Raw genomic sequence first — 13,404 nt, 5'->3', positions numbered from 1 at the left:
ATATATATGTCAAATACTGTAGTTGGGTAGTGCAACACTATCTAAATATAATATGACATAACAAATAACTGATTTAATGATTTTAGCTACAAGAGAAAGTGGGTATCCGGCCTATTTCCACTGGACTACAGCACTGCGTGAGATTGACAACAAAAAAAGACTGCTACAAAAAAAAAAACAAACATAAAATATCCAAAACTATTTCACATCCACACACGCATATTATTGGCAGAATCTGCTTCAAAAACATTAACATACCGTGATTTTTGTGATTTGTTTGTTATTAGTCTTTTAACATAATGCTGAACACTTCATCTTAGCAGTTGGCAGTATTTGCACCTAAAGCTGGCTTGCCAACCACCATAACCATTAACAAAAGAAGAAAAAGACTTTAGGTGCATTCAAAACAAGATATTTCCCCCTTCTAAGGGCACTTTTGGAAGGGGATGGCACAAACTTTTAACATTTACAGGAACATGTGTTTCACTGAAATAAGACTGATTTTCGTAGTTTTTGTGTATGCACGGCTGTACTGTGGTACAGAAAATCCCTCTGGATTACATTTAGCACTGTACCGTGTATATTTCTGGGTGTGTTTTTATTTGGTTATTAATGTGGTGACTTGCCTGTTGACTTTATCTTACTGGTGTGGCTCACTTGAATAAAACTTATTTTGTGAATTGGTATGTTAGTATGAGCGGCCATTTTGATGCTGTAGTTTATAACAAGTAATACAAGTTATTGCATCTTATCCAGGTGCTGTACAGCAGTCAAATCCAGCATCATCTGAGACTGACATCAACACAAACAGATCTGTGGTCAGATACGGCCGTATGGGACACAGAAGGACCAGACAGTTATAGATGTCTGCTATGTTCACAATCAGAATCGGTGCATTCGTTTTCAAAACTACATTTGTATTGATTTTATGTTTGTTGAAAAAAATGTGTAACTTTACATGGTAACTTTTCATTGCATTGCTTTTGAGTTGTTATTTCGGAGGTTGAAAGAACATCAGTGTGTGGATGTCAAATGGACATCATGTTTTTGACAGCAGTTTGATTTGCGTTTATTTTATGTCGATGTTTGATGTCAATTTTCAACATCTAAAACACATGTGTGACCTTATATTGGTAATAATTACTAATGAATTAGATATGTAAAATGTTATTTTGTAATATCTTAAATATAAAAAAAACTAATATGATCATACATTCTTTTTATATTTAAATTGTAATGTGTGGACAAAGGAGAAACAGGTGGATGATCCAAATAAAGCTTTTAAGTTTATTCACACACAAACAAAAAACTAAATCCAGTCACAAAAAAACAAAGCTAAACCAAAAACAAGACGAGTGCATGTAACGTTTATAAAAGTCAACACCAGCCAAAGAACCCAGGGCCTTTACCATGAAGATGGTTAAAGTCAGGGTTACAGGATTTATTTTAAGTTGATAAAACACATAAAAAAGAGGTTATTTGATCATGTGTTAAACACATACTGTAGTAAAACAAACAGCTCCCTTTTCCATACCAAGTGTATTTTGTCCATCCATAACACACTCTGAATATACAAATATATACAAACAACTATGGGAGGAGTACTAAATAATTGTGTTGACAAAATTTGCATTCACAAAGCACTGTATGACCCTCGCGTATATGCATAAAAAGTGAAGTATACCCAGGCCTTAAAGGTACTGTACTTGAATACATTCATGCACTATTGAGACTCAGTAAGACCACTGGATTATAGAGAGTTCAAAGCACAGCCCAATAATGACTTTGATTCCACAACTTTATTATGAGAGATGAGAAAATGTGCCATAAACTTGGATGTTTTCATTGGCACACTTAAGATATGAATCACTCATTAATCACAGTTGCTGCTAATGGGATCACCAAACAGTAAACTATAACAACACTTGACATTTTCTGAGCTCTGAAAGACAACAACTAGTTGTGGTTACATTTACTGAAATATCACATCAGAGGATACAGATACAGCTGTGAAGAAACTTTATAGATGTACTAGAAACTGAGGGCGTAACGCTGTGGACAGACGTCTGTCATTTAACCTCTGAATGTTTTATTAGGCTATCTTATTTACATTCATGCATTAGGCAAATCCTTTTATTTAAAGCGATTCAAATAAAGTATAGTTTATAAACAGGGTGTACATTTTTTTAATCATCATGTGATGAGTGTTCATGTCAGATGCCTAATTTTGTCACAGCTAAAGAAATTCAGGCGTTACTCTGCACCTTTAGGGAGAAGAGAGAATCACAGATCCCAGTACAGATTATAAAGATGACTTATCTGGAGAAAGATAAACTGAAATGACAAAAAAGCCAAAATAGTAGATAGATCTAGTGAATCTGTTGACTTTAATGCTTGTGTTATAGGTGTGAAATAAAACAAATATTAAAGATAAATATATCCTAATGTTATTTTATATTCTGGTTGTGTCTAAACTTGTGTTTTAATAATTACATAATCTTATTAAAATGTGTTATTCAATCGTGGTGATCAATCAATATTATTTGTTTCAAAATTAGAACCAATAAAATTTACAGTAAAACCAAAAAAACAATTAGAATTTTCGGTAATGGTTTTATTGTTTTTTTTTCAGCAGGGATGTTGGGTCCTGTACAATAGATGGGATACAAACAAACATTACTGGGAAACAAGGGCTATAAACAGAGGTGTTCTAACAAAAATAAAATAAAACTAAATTACATAACTGATACGCTTCTAAATATTATTAAAGACAAATAATCCAATGATTATAGAGATTACAACATCATTGGAAAAGCACAAATCACATGAAATTTGTCCTCTGCTTTATCCGGAGACAGAGGCTCGGAGTGGATTTGATCTGATTGTGTCAAAATAAAGAGTTTATCCTCGCGTAGTTTGGCCTGTAAATAAAGCTCTGAATCTCAGCTCTGTGTTCACGCTGTTTTCACTCCGATAAAATTCTTAAAGACCACGGTTTTTGCTCGATATTTTCAGAGGAGAAAACACAGTTACTCGCGACTCGAGAAGGCGCGCAGTCACAGACAGACTGAGTCTATAAGGTTCTCATTTGTTGTATAAGCGCGCGGCGCCTCTCGACAGTCCAGCATTACTGATCGACTTCAGTTCTTGTGACAGTTCAGATCTATTTAGAAGAATGGCAGAAACCGCTCCAGCTCCAGCTGCTCCACCGGCCAAAGCGCCCAAGAAGAAAACTGCAGCCAAGGCGAAGAAAACGGGTCCGAGCGTGAGCGAGCTCGTCGTCAAAGCCGTGACAGCCTCCAAGGAGAGAAGCGGCGTGTCCCTCGCTGCCCTGAAGAAAGCACTCGCCGCCGGCGGCTACGACGTGGAGAAGAACAACTCCCGCGTCAAGATCGCCATCAAGGGTCTGGTGACTAAAGGCACCTTGGTTCAGACTAAAGGCACCGGCGCGTCTGGCTCATTCAAGCTGAACAAGAAGCAAGCAGAGACCAAGAAGGCCGCTCCTAAAGCAAAGAAACCCGCAGCCAAAAAGCCCGCAGCTGCCAAGAAGCCCGCAGCTGCAGCAGCAAAGAAGACCGCCGCAAAAAAATCTCAAAAGAAGGCGAAGAAGCCCGCTGCCACAGCCACTAAGAAGGCGACAAAGAGCCCTAAGAAGGCAACCAAGAGCCCCAAAAAGGCAAAGAAGCCTGCGGCCCCTAAGAAAGCAGCAAAGAGCCCCAAAAAGGCGAAGGTTGCGAAGCCCAAGACGGCAAAGCCTAAAGCGGCCAAGCCTAAAAAGGCCGCACCCAAAAAGAAGTAAAGTCACCAGCTGAGGTGTTTTGCTCTGGAAACAAACGGCTCTTTTAAGAGCCACCCACCACCTCATAAAAGAGTTTCAGATCTGCATATACTGATTAAATGAATACCTGCAAGGGCATATCACGGAATTCTACTTAGCTAGCCGTTTCTTGTAATAATCAAAGTATTTGCATGTGAAATGAGTTGACAACGATGCTTATTACACGTGATATTACGATGAATCTGTTTGCTTTAATTCTTTAATTCCTAAAAAAAAAGAATTTGTATCTGTATTAACAAAGAAGTGTAGTTATTTTTTCGGGCTTAAAAGAACTTCATATATTAATTTCGTTAAGAAACACGTGGGGGACGACAGCTGAACTACGAGCCGATACAGGCAGATTGTGAGGGGGTGGGGTTGAAGTTTGGAGGGAAGATTACTGATTGGTTTACAGTTTTAACAGAATCCAACCAATAGGCGACTGACAGACGGGTTTAAATACGAGAGGCTCCAGCTGCAAGACTTACATTTCTCTTCTGAGTTTGTGGTTGTTGAATCAGAACTAAAATGAGCGGCAGAGGTAAAACCGGCGGTAAGGCGAGAGCGAAGGCCAAGACTCGCTCATCCAGAGCTGGACTGCAGTTTCCCGTCGGCCGTGTTCACAGACTTCTCCGTAAAGGCAACTATGGTGAGCGTGTCGGTGCCGGTGCTCCCGTCTATCTGGCCGCAGTGCTCGAGTATCTGACCGCTGAGATCCTGGAGTTGGCCGGAAACGCCGCTCGTGACAACAAGAAGACTCGCATCATTCCCCGTCATCTGCAGCTGGCGGTGCGCAATGACGAGGAGCTGAACAAACTTCTGGGCGGTGTTACCATCGCTCAGGGCGGTGTGCTGCCCAACATCCAGGCTGTGCTGTTGCCCAGGAAAACCGAGAAGCCCGCCAAGGCCAAATAAACGAACACAAGTTCATTTATTCACAAAGGCTCTTTTAAGAGCCACCCACTCGATCCATAAGAGAGAAATCAACAGTTTTGAGATACTTTTGAGTGTTTTAAAACTCTAATTGAATATGCATATTTTGTCACGGTAGGAAATCCACTGTTTCCTCCGTGTCATGTTTTGTGTTTGTGTTTGTACTCACGTTGTCTCCATGTGCTCGTTTAGTTGATGGTTGTCACCTGTGCGTTGATTGTCTCGCTCCAGCTGATCCTCATCTACACTCAGCTACAAATACTCACTCATCTCTCTTCCTGTTGTCAGATCCTCATTCATGTTCCAGCATTACCACTTGGATTATCGTCTCTCGTCTTCGTGTGTTTGGATCAGTGTTTCGTGTCGTCGTCTCCGTGTGAGTGTTTGGGTCCGTTCCTGGTTTCGTCCATTGGCCATCTTCACACTCTTCACCGACGTCACGCTTCAACACTCTTCACGCCACCGTAGACCTTCGATCACCATTGCCTACATCCTGGACTCAGTCACATACTCTGTTGTTTCTCTGTGTTTACATCATTTACAATAAACCTGTTCTGATCGCCTGCACTTGCTTCCTCCTCTCTATTGTGTCGTAACAGAAGGATCTGACCATCATGGAAGCAGCGGGCGATCGCTCCCCATCTCATCTAGAAGAGTTCTTACAGCGAACGGTGAGCCGTATGGATCGTCAGGACAGGGCTATAGATGAGATGGGTCGAGCCTTTCAAACAATGGTGACGAAGGTTTCCGAGCTCGCCCTTCAGGCTCAACAACCTCATCTAACGCCACCCACTGCACCACCCACACCGCCGATCGCCACCGGGGGTATTCCCCAGCCCGAACCACGCCTCCCGATTCCAGAGAAATATGCGGGTGAGCCGAAATTTTGTCGAGCTTTTCTCTCTCATTGTTCTTTGCATTTTGCATTGCAGCCCCGCAAGTTCACCACCGAGGAGATGAAGGTGGCGTTTGTACCCTCCTTGCTCACGGGGAAGGCTGCCCTCTGGGGGACGGCGGTGTGGGAGAACCAAGACAGCTGCTGTGCTTCGTTCCACGCCCTTTCGGAGGAGATCAGACGGGTCTTTGACCGCTCCGTCGCCGGGAGGGAGGCGGCCAGACTGTTAGCGGACCTGCGTCAGGAGGAGAGGTCCGTGTCAGATTACTCCATCGAGTTCCGCACCCTGGCGGCGGAGTGTAAGTGGAACGAAGAGGCGCAGTGGGATCATTTCCTGCATGGGTTGGCTGACCGCATCCAACAGGAGATTCGCGCCGTTGAATTACCCACTTCACTTAATGGTTTGATCGATCTTACTATCCGTATAGACAACCGACTCGACCAAGCTGCCAGACGGAGGGGGAGAACCACTCGCACGACCGGTTCGGAGGTTCAGCACCTGCGGTCGGAGGTTGCGGTCAGCCCACCTGGAGATCTGGAACCCATGCAGGTGGGGCGAGCTCAGCTCTCCCGGGAGGAGAGGATCAGGCGGAGATCCCTGGGGCTGTGTTTATACTGTGGCAGCCCAGATCATCACATCCAGCGCTGTCCAGTAAAAGACCAAGCCCGATAGTAAATCTGAGGCTACTATCGGGTGGGATCTCTGCCAGGAAGACCTCATCAACATCGACACTCCTTCCGGTGAGACTACGGTGGTCCAACCACGCACTGGATCAGCACGCTTTGGTGGATTCTGGGGCCGAGGGTAGTTTTATGGACATCGACTTTGCTAGTAAGAACAACATTCCTCTCACACCCCTCAGACATCCCATTGCACCCTTTGCACTTGATGGACACAAGTTACCAGTCATTACTCAGACCACCATCCCTGTTTCCCTCATCACATCTGGTAATCATACGGAGAGGATTTCATTTCTCATCACAGACTCACCTCAGACTCCCATTGTTCTCGGTCACACTTGGCTCCATAAACACAACCCCAGGATCGATTGGCGTCTCGGATCTGTTGTCAGCTGGAGCGAGGAGTGTCATTTGTCTTGTCTTTTGTCTGCTGGTGTTAATGTTTCTGAGTCTGTGTTTCAGGGAGAGGCAGTGGATTTGACTAACGTGCCCGCGGAGTACCACGACCTGAAGGAGGTGTTCAGTAAGTCTCGGGCTGATTCTCTTCCTCCTCATCGTCCCTATGACTGTGCGATTGAGTTATTGCCAGGTACCTCTCCGCCTAAAGGCAAGTTATATTCCTTGTCTATTCCAGAGACAGCGGCCATGGAGAAATATATATCCAGTTCTCTAGCAACGGGGTTCATTCGCCCTTCCTCTTCTCCAGCGGGGGCGGGGGGTTTTTTTGTGGGGAAGAAGGACGGATCCTTGCGACCTTGTATTGACTACCGAGGGTTGAACAACATAACGGTAAAGAATACTTATCCTTTGCCGCTTATGTCTTCAGCTTTTGAGAGGTTGCAGGGAGCGTCCGTTTTCACTAAATTGGACTTACGTAACGCTTATCATTTGGTCCGCATCAGGGAGGGGGACGAATGGAAGACTGCTTTTAACACCCCTCGTGGCCATTTTGAGTACTGCGTGATGCCTTTCGGGCTCACGAACTCGCCAGCGGTCTTCCAAGCACTCGTTAATGACGTGTTGCGAGACATGGTCGATCTATTCATATATGTCTACCTGGATGACATATTGATTTTTTCTTCGTCTCTCCAGGAACATGTGCAACACGTACGACGAGTGCTTCTGCGGTTGCTAGAGAATGGATTGTTTGTCAAGGCGGAGAAATGCGTTTTTCATGCACAGTCTGTTTCTTTTTTAGGACACATCATTTCGACTGAGGGTGTTCGCATGGATCCTGAGAAGGTTAAGGCTGTGGTAGATTGGCCATCCCCAGAGTCTCGCAAGGCCCTGCTGAGATTTCTGGGGTTCGCCAATTTTTACCGGCGTTTCATTCGCAATTTCAGCCAACTAGCCGCGCCTCTGACCGCTTTGACCTCCCCTAGTTTGACGTTCAGGTGGTCAGACGCAGCCGAGGCTGCGTTTGCCAAACTGAAAAGCTGCTTTGTTTCAGCTCCTATTCTCGTAACCCCTGATCGCTCACGTCAATTCATAGTGGAGGTCGACGCGTCAGAGGTGGGGGTAGGAGCAGTGTTGTCCCTGCATCCGTGCGCATATTATTCTCATCGTTTATCTCCTGCGGAAGTTAATTATGACATTGGCAATCGAGAGTTGTTGGCTGTCAAACTGGCACTGGAAGAATGGCATCACTGGCTTGAAGGGTCGGGTGTACCTTTCATTGTATGGACGGACCATAAGAATCTCGAATATATTAGAACCGCCAAAAGACTTAACTCCAGGCAGGCTCGGTGGGCATTGTTTTTCGGTCGTTTCGATTTTACACTTTCTTACCGGCCGGGTTCCAAAAACATCAAACCCGATGCTTTATCCCGTCTTTTTGAGTGTTTCGATCGTACTGCTACTCCCGAGCCCATTTTACCGGAGACCATCATTATCTCCGCGCTCAGATGGGAGGTCGAATCGAAGGTTTTGACAGCCTTAGAAGGGGTAACGCCCCCGGCTCGTTGCCCACCGAACCGATTATTTGTGCCGGAAGGGTTACGGTCAGACGTTCTCCAGTGGAGTCATTGTTCCAGTGTTGCTTGTCACCCAGGGGTTAGTAGAACTAAATTTCTAGTCAAGCAACGATTTTGGTGGCCTGGTATGGCTCGTGATGTCCACGACTTCGTCTTGGCTTGCTCGGTTTGTGCTGTTGGTAAGACTTCCAATCGACCTCCAGATGGGCTACTCTTACCGCTGTCTGTCCCTTCGAGACCCTGGTCCCACATTTCGCTAGATTTTATTACCGCCCTCCCACCCTCTAAGGGTAATACGGTGATTTTAACCGTAGTGGACCGGTTCTCGAAGGCGGCTCATTTCATCCCCTTGCCCAAATTACCATCAGCCAAGGAGACAGCGGTAACTGTCATTGACCACGTCTTCCGTATACATGGCCTTCCGACAGACGTGGTTTCTGACAGGGGTCCCCAATTTGTGTCCAAATTTTGGCGAGAATTTTGTAAATTGTTAGGGGCGACTGTTAGTCTTTCATCCGGGTTCCATCCCCAGAGCAATGGTCAAACCGAGCGAGCCAATCAGGACGTCGAAAGGGCTTTGCGGTGTTTGGCTTCCAACAATCCTTCGTCCTGGTGTCAACAACTCTCAATTGTGGAGTACGCACACAATTCTCAATTCTCTGCCAGTGTCATCTACGGGCATGTCTCCATTTAAGTGCAGTTTAGGGTAACAACCACCCAATTTTGTCAGTACTGAATCCGAGGTGTCGGTCCCCTCCGCTAACGCACTAGTCCAGAGGTGTCACCGCACCTGGACCAGAGCTCGCAGAGCTCTGCTCCAGGCACGGTCGCGCACCAAGGCTAAGGCCGATCGCCACCGGTCGAAGCCTCCCCGTTACGTCGTCGGTCAAAGAGTGTGGCTTTCAACCCAGAACATTCCGATGCGTTCCGTTTCGAATAAGCTTGCTCCCAAATTTATTGGCCCGTTTTCTGTTACCAAAATCATTAATCCGGTAACAGTGCGTCTTAGCCTTCCACCGGCGTACAGGAGGGTTCACCCCGTGTTCCATGTGTCCAAAATTAAACCGGTGATTTTTTCCCGTCTTAATCCGCCTGCCCCGGTTCCCCCCCAGCCTCGTATCGTTAATGGGGAGACCACATATTTGGTTAATCGTATTCTGGACTCTAGACGGAGGGGACGCGGTTTTCAGTACTTGGTGGATTGGGAAGGTTACGGTCCGGAGGAGAGAAGGTGGGTTCCTGCTCGGGACATACTGGATCACCGCCTTATTGATGATTACAATCTTCAGGTAAAGCAGGCTGGGAACGCCAAGAGGCGTTCCTAGGGGAGAGGGTACTGTCACGGTAGGAAATCCACTGTTTCCTCCGTGTCATGTTTTGTGTTTGTACTCACGTTGTCTCCATGTGCTCGTTTAGTTGATGGTTGTCACCTGTGCGTTGATTGTCTCGCTCCAGCTGATCCTCATCTACACTCAGCTACAAATACTCACTCATCTCTCTTCCGGTTGTCAGATCCTCATTCATGTTCCAGCATTACCACTTGGATTATCGTCTCTCGTCTTCGTGTGTTTGGATCAGTGTTTCGTGTTGTCGTCTCCGTGTGAGTGTTTGGGTCCGTTCCTGGTTTCGTCCATTGGCCATCTTCACACTCTTCACCGACGTCACGCTTCAACACTCTTCACGCCACCGTAGACCTTCGATCACCATTGCCTACATCCTGGACTCAGTCACATACTCTGTTGTTTCTCTGTGTTTACATCATTTACAATAAACCTGTTCTGATCGCCTGCACTTGCTTCCTCCTCTCTATTGTGTCGTAACATATTTGCATACTTTCCTACAAACTGCAAAATGTCTGCACTCTTTTATTGGATTAAAACGGGATATAAAAAGACAAACGTTTTGGTTTGAAATCATCGTCAGCGTTATGTTTGTTTTACTGACCGACTTTTAAGTATGTTTGCAGTTAAATTTGATTTAAGGCTGGTGTTTTGTGATTCAGAGAAAACTTTTCCCAGACATACTGTGTGTGTGCGCACGCATGTCGACGCACAGAACTCTTATAAAACAAGACGAAAAATAATCACACGTGTATCCATAAACATTTAAACACTACCAGATTGATGTATAGGATTGAGTTTTCATGTGATATTAACAGCTCCGTTACTGTTCTAATCAGCAAAAGTGCAAATATATTTAAATAAATGTGAACTGAACAAAGGAAACGCCCGCCATTTTTTTTTAAACAGATATCGCGCAGCCATTGGTCCTCTGTCTTGAGCAGGCGTCACACATTAGCCAATCACATGTCTCTGTTTCGCTGACGTAATTCGCATTTAGTCTTTAAAAGCGGCCAGCAGAGACCGAATAGGCATTGTTTCGACGAACGCACGAGAGACATCAGCAGCAATGGCAAGAACCAAGCAGACCGCTCGTAAATCTACTGGAGGCAAAGCCCCAAGGAAGCAGCTCGCTACTAAAGCCGCCCGTAAGAGCGCCCCGGCCACCGGTGGAGTGAAGAAGCCTCATCGTTACAGGCCCGGCACCGTGGCTCTGAGAGAGATCCGCCGTTATCAGAAATCAACCGAGCTGCTGATCCGTAAACTTCCCTTCCAGCGTCTGGTGAGAGAAATCGCTCAGGATTTCAAGACGGATCTGCGCTTCCAGAGCTCTGCTGTCATGGCCCTGCAGGAGTCCAGTGAGGCTTACTTGGTCGGTCTGTTCGAGGACACCAACCTGTGCGCCATCCACGCCAAGAGGGTCACCATCATGCCCAAAGACATCCAGCTGGCCCGCCGTATTCGCGGAGAGCGCGCCTAGGACCGCATTACAACATTAACCCCAACGGCTCTTTTAAGAGCCACCAAATCCACTGAATTACACGATTTCCATTCATTTCTGATAGTGACGTAATGCACAATGAGCCCGTAATTTAATCGGGAGATAAACGCACTAGTTCAAGAGTTTTGGCCCGTATTTCATATACATTTCCCTTTATCTGATTTTTCAGCTGTGCCATAAAAACCATGACGCCGAGGTGTCTCGTTATAGTATGATTAAAACATCAGTTCTTATCTGCCATGTACTGTCCTTACCAAGACCAGCGGTGACCGTATCTATCAAAAAGAGATTGCATTAGATTTATATGTAATACAGTTACTGTCATAATCTCTAAATATAATAGACAATTATGCTATATAGAAATTAAGGTTACACTTTATTTTAGTGATACCAGCGCGTGAATGTTTTCTACTGTGCAACATCACTGTCATTGATCGTAATGTCTAGTTTATAGTTTCATTACTTAAGTTATTTTTTTTAAGATCTTCAACATCGGCCTTGTTATGCAAATTGTGGGGAATAATAATTGTGATACTGTGACGTGATGCTGACCCCGCCCTCGTGTGTGTGTTTCTACAAGGTCCTGTAGGCAAAAGTAAAAGTCATCCCTGCCCTGAAGACTACACATTCTGTAGACAGCTTATCTTGATCAGTTCATTATGTCTGGAAGAGGTAAAGGCGGTAAAGGACTCGGAAAAGGAGGCGCTAAGCGTCATCGTAAGGTTCTCCGTGATAACATCCAAGGTATCACCAAACCCGCCATCCGTCGTCTCGCTCGCCATGGTGGTGTCAAGCGTATCTCCCGTCTTATCTACGAGGAGACCCGCGGTGTGTTGAAGGTGTTTCTGGAGAATGTTATCCGTGATGCCGTCACCTACACCGAGCACGCCAAGAGAAAGACCGTCACCGCTATGGATGTCGTGTACGCGCTGAAGAGACAGGGACGCACACTGTACGGTTTCGGAGGTTATACGAATAAAAGAAAAACAAAACCCAACGGCTCTTCTAAGAGCCACCCACATTATCATACAAAGAGCTGAACGTTCAAAACATAATTATGTGATGTAGTAGAGTAGTGTTTATTTCACACAATTAGTTGTAAGACTGAAAACGTATTGTCTGTTTTATAAAAAATAAACAATAACCACCTCGCTGAAAAAGACAAAACCATTACATCAAATTCTGATGATTTTCATTATAATACCAATAAGAGCCATTAGCTTTTACCACTAAAACCACTATACTGTAGTTTGTTTTGGGCCATATTCCATTAGAACCAATAAAACCAATAGAATTTCTGTGATGGTTTCTATTCTTTTTTTAGCAGGGTTGTTTGATTTCCAAAAAAATGGCGACCATAAAACATGAAAAATGAACAAAGAAGTATATCTTTCTGAGACTTTGATATAGTCATGGATAAGTTTTGTTTTCTAAGCATTGTGGCGTAAATAGAAAATAGTAAATCCTTGCACTCTCTACTAAACCCTTTCGGTAAAAACCTGTAATTGATTACGCACAATAATGTGAGTTTAAGACATTTTATGTAGATAATCACAGAAATAAACTCACAAAAAGAGCGGGAAATAAAGAACTGTATCACGTGGGGGAGGGTCTGTTTCAAACGTGAGGCTGTGGGTGGGCCTATTTCATTGGCTGTCTTTTAGCCCCGTCAAACTCTAAGCTAACCAATAGAAACATTTTAGGGGTTGGGTCAACAAAGACATCCAATCACAACACGGGTCCTGTTTGCTGAACATTTACATAGAGCTGGAGATAAATAACCCTGCATGCTAACACTCGATCATTCAATTTCTTATTTAAAGAATTAAAGTATCATCATGCCTGAACCAGCAAAGCCCGCGCCCAAGAAGGGCTCAAAGAAAGCCGTCACCAAGAGCGCCGCCAAGAGTGGAAAGAAGCGCAGGAGGTCCAGGAAGGAGAGCTACGCCATCTACGTGTACAAAGTCCTGAAGCAGGTTCATCCCGACACCGGCATTTCTTCAAAGGCGATGGGCATCATGAACTCTTTTGTCAACGACATCTTTGAGCGCATCGCCGGTGAGTCTTCTCGTCTCGCTCACTACAACAAGCGCTCCACCATCACCTCGAGAGAGATCCAGACCGCCGTGCGTCTCCTGCTGCCCGGTGAACTCGCCAAACACGCCGTGTCTGAGGGAACAAAGGCCGTCACCAAATACACGAGCTCCAAGTAAAGCCGAGAGTACCCAATCTGAACCCAAAGGCTCTTTTAAGAGCCACCCACA

At 45.0% G+C, this 13,404-nt stretch overlaps 5 protein-coding genes across 5 annotated transcripts; all 5 read left to right on the top strand.

Moving 5' to 3' along the window:
- Nucleotides 1-3,175: 3,175 nt before the first annotated feature.
- On the top strand, nucleotides 3,176-3,799 carry LOC135779321 (histone H1-like). Its single transcript, XM_065290049.2, has one exon. The coding sequence runs from the start codon at nucleotides 3,176-3,178 to the stop codon at nucleotides 3,797-3,799; it is 624 nt and encodes a 207-aa protein (XP_065146121.1).
- Nucleotides 3,800-4,345: 546 nt separating this feature from the next.
- On the top strand, nucleotides 4,346-4,732 carry LOC135779298 (histone H2A-like). Its single transcript, XM_065290025.2, has one exon. The coding sequence runs from the start codon at nucleotides 4,346-4,348 to the stop codon at nucleotides 4,730-4,732; it is 387 nt and encodes a 128-aa protein (XP_065146097.2).
- A 5,965-nt stretch (nucleotides 4,733-10,697) lies between these two features.
- Nucleotides 10,698-11,119, top strand: LOC135779303 (histone H3). The gene has a single exon (XM_065290032.2). The coding sequence runs from the start codon at nucleotides 10,709-10,711 to the stop codon at nucleotides 11,117-11,119; it is 411 nt and encodes a 136-aa protein (XP_065146104.1). The 5' UTR covers nucleotides 10,698-10,708.
- Nucleotides 11,120-11,799: 680 nt separating this feature from the next.
- On the top strand, nucleotides 11,800-12,180 carry LOC135779018 (histone H4-like). The gene has a single exon (XM_065289649.1). The coding sequence runs from the start codon at nucleotides 11,800-11,802 to the stop codon at nucleotides 12,178-12,180; it is 381 nt and encodes a 126-aa protein (XP_065145721.1).
- Nucleotides 12,181-12,978: 798 nt separating this feature from the next.
- LOC135779421 (histone H2B-like) lies at nucleotides 12,979-13,399 on the top strand. Its single transcript, XM_065290142.2, has one exon. The coding sequence runs from the start codon at nucleotides 12,979-12,981 to the stop codon at nucleotides 13,351-13,353; it is 375 nt and encodes a 124-aa protein (XP_065146214.1). The 3' UTR covers nucleotides 13,354-13,399.
- Nucleotides 13,400-13,404: the final 5 nt, after the last annotated feature.

The sequence above is a fragment of the Paramisgurnus dabryanus genome, chromosome 1 (assembly GCF_030506205.2).
Source record: "Paramisgurnus dabryanus chromosome 1, PD_genome_1.1, whole genome shotgun sequence".
Lineage (NCBI taxonomy): Eukaryota > Metazoa > Chordata > Actinopteri > Cypriniformes > Cobitidae > Paramisgurnus > Paramisgurnus dabryanus.
Note: the sequence above shows the minus strand (reverse complement) of the source record. Positions and strands in the feature narration are given on the sequence as shown.

Coding starts and splice junctions, on each gene's coding strand:
- LOC135779321 (XM_065290049.2), top strand. CDS start 3,176: ATGGCAGAAACCGCTCCAGCTCCAGCTGCTCCACCGGCCAAAGCGCCC.
- LOC135779298 (XM_065290025.2), top strand. CDS start 4,346: ATGAGCGGCAGAGGTAAAACCGGCGGTAAGGCGAGAGCGAAGGCCAAG.
- LOC135779303 (XM_065290032.2), top strand. CDS start 10,709: ATGGCAAGAACCAAGCAGACCGCTCGTAAATCTACTGGAGGCAAAGCC.
- LOC135779018 (XM_065289649.1), top strand. CDS start 11,800: ATGTCTGGAAGAGGTAAAGGCGGTAAAGGACTCGGAAAAGGAGGCGCT.
- LOC135779421 (XM_065290142.2), top strand. CDS start 12,979: ATGCCTGAACCAGCAAAGCCCGCGCCCAAGAAGGGCTCAAAGAAAGCC.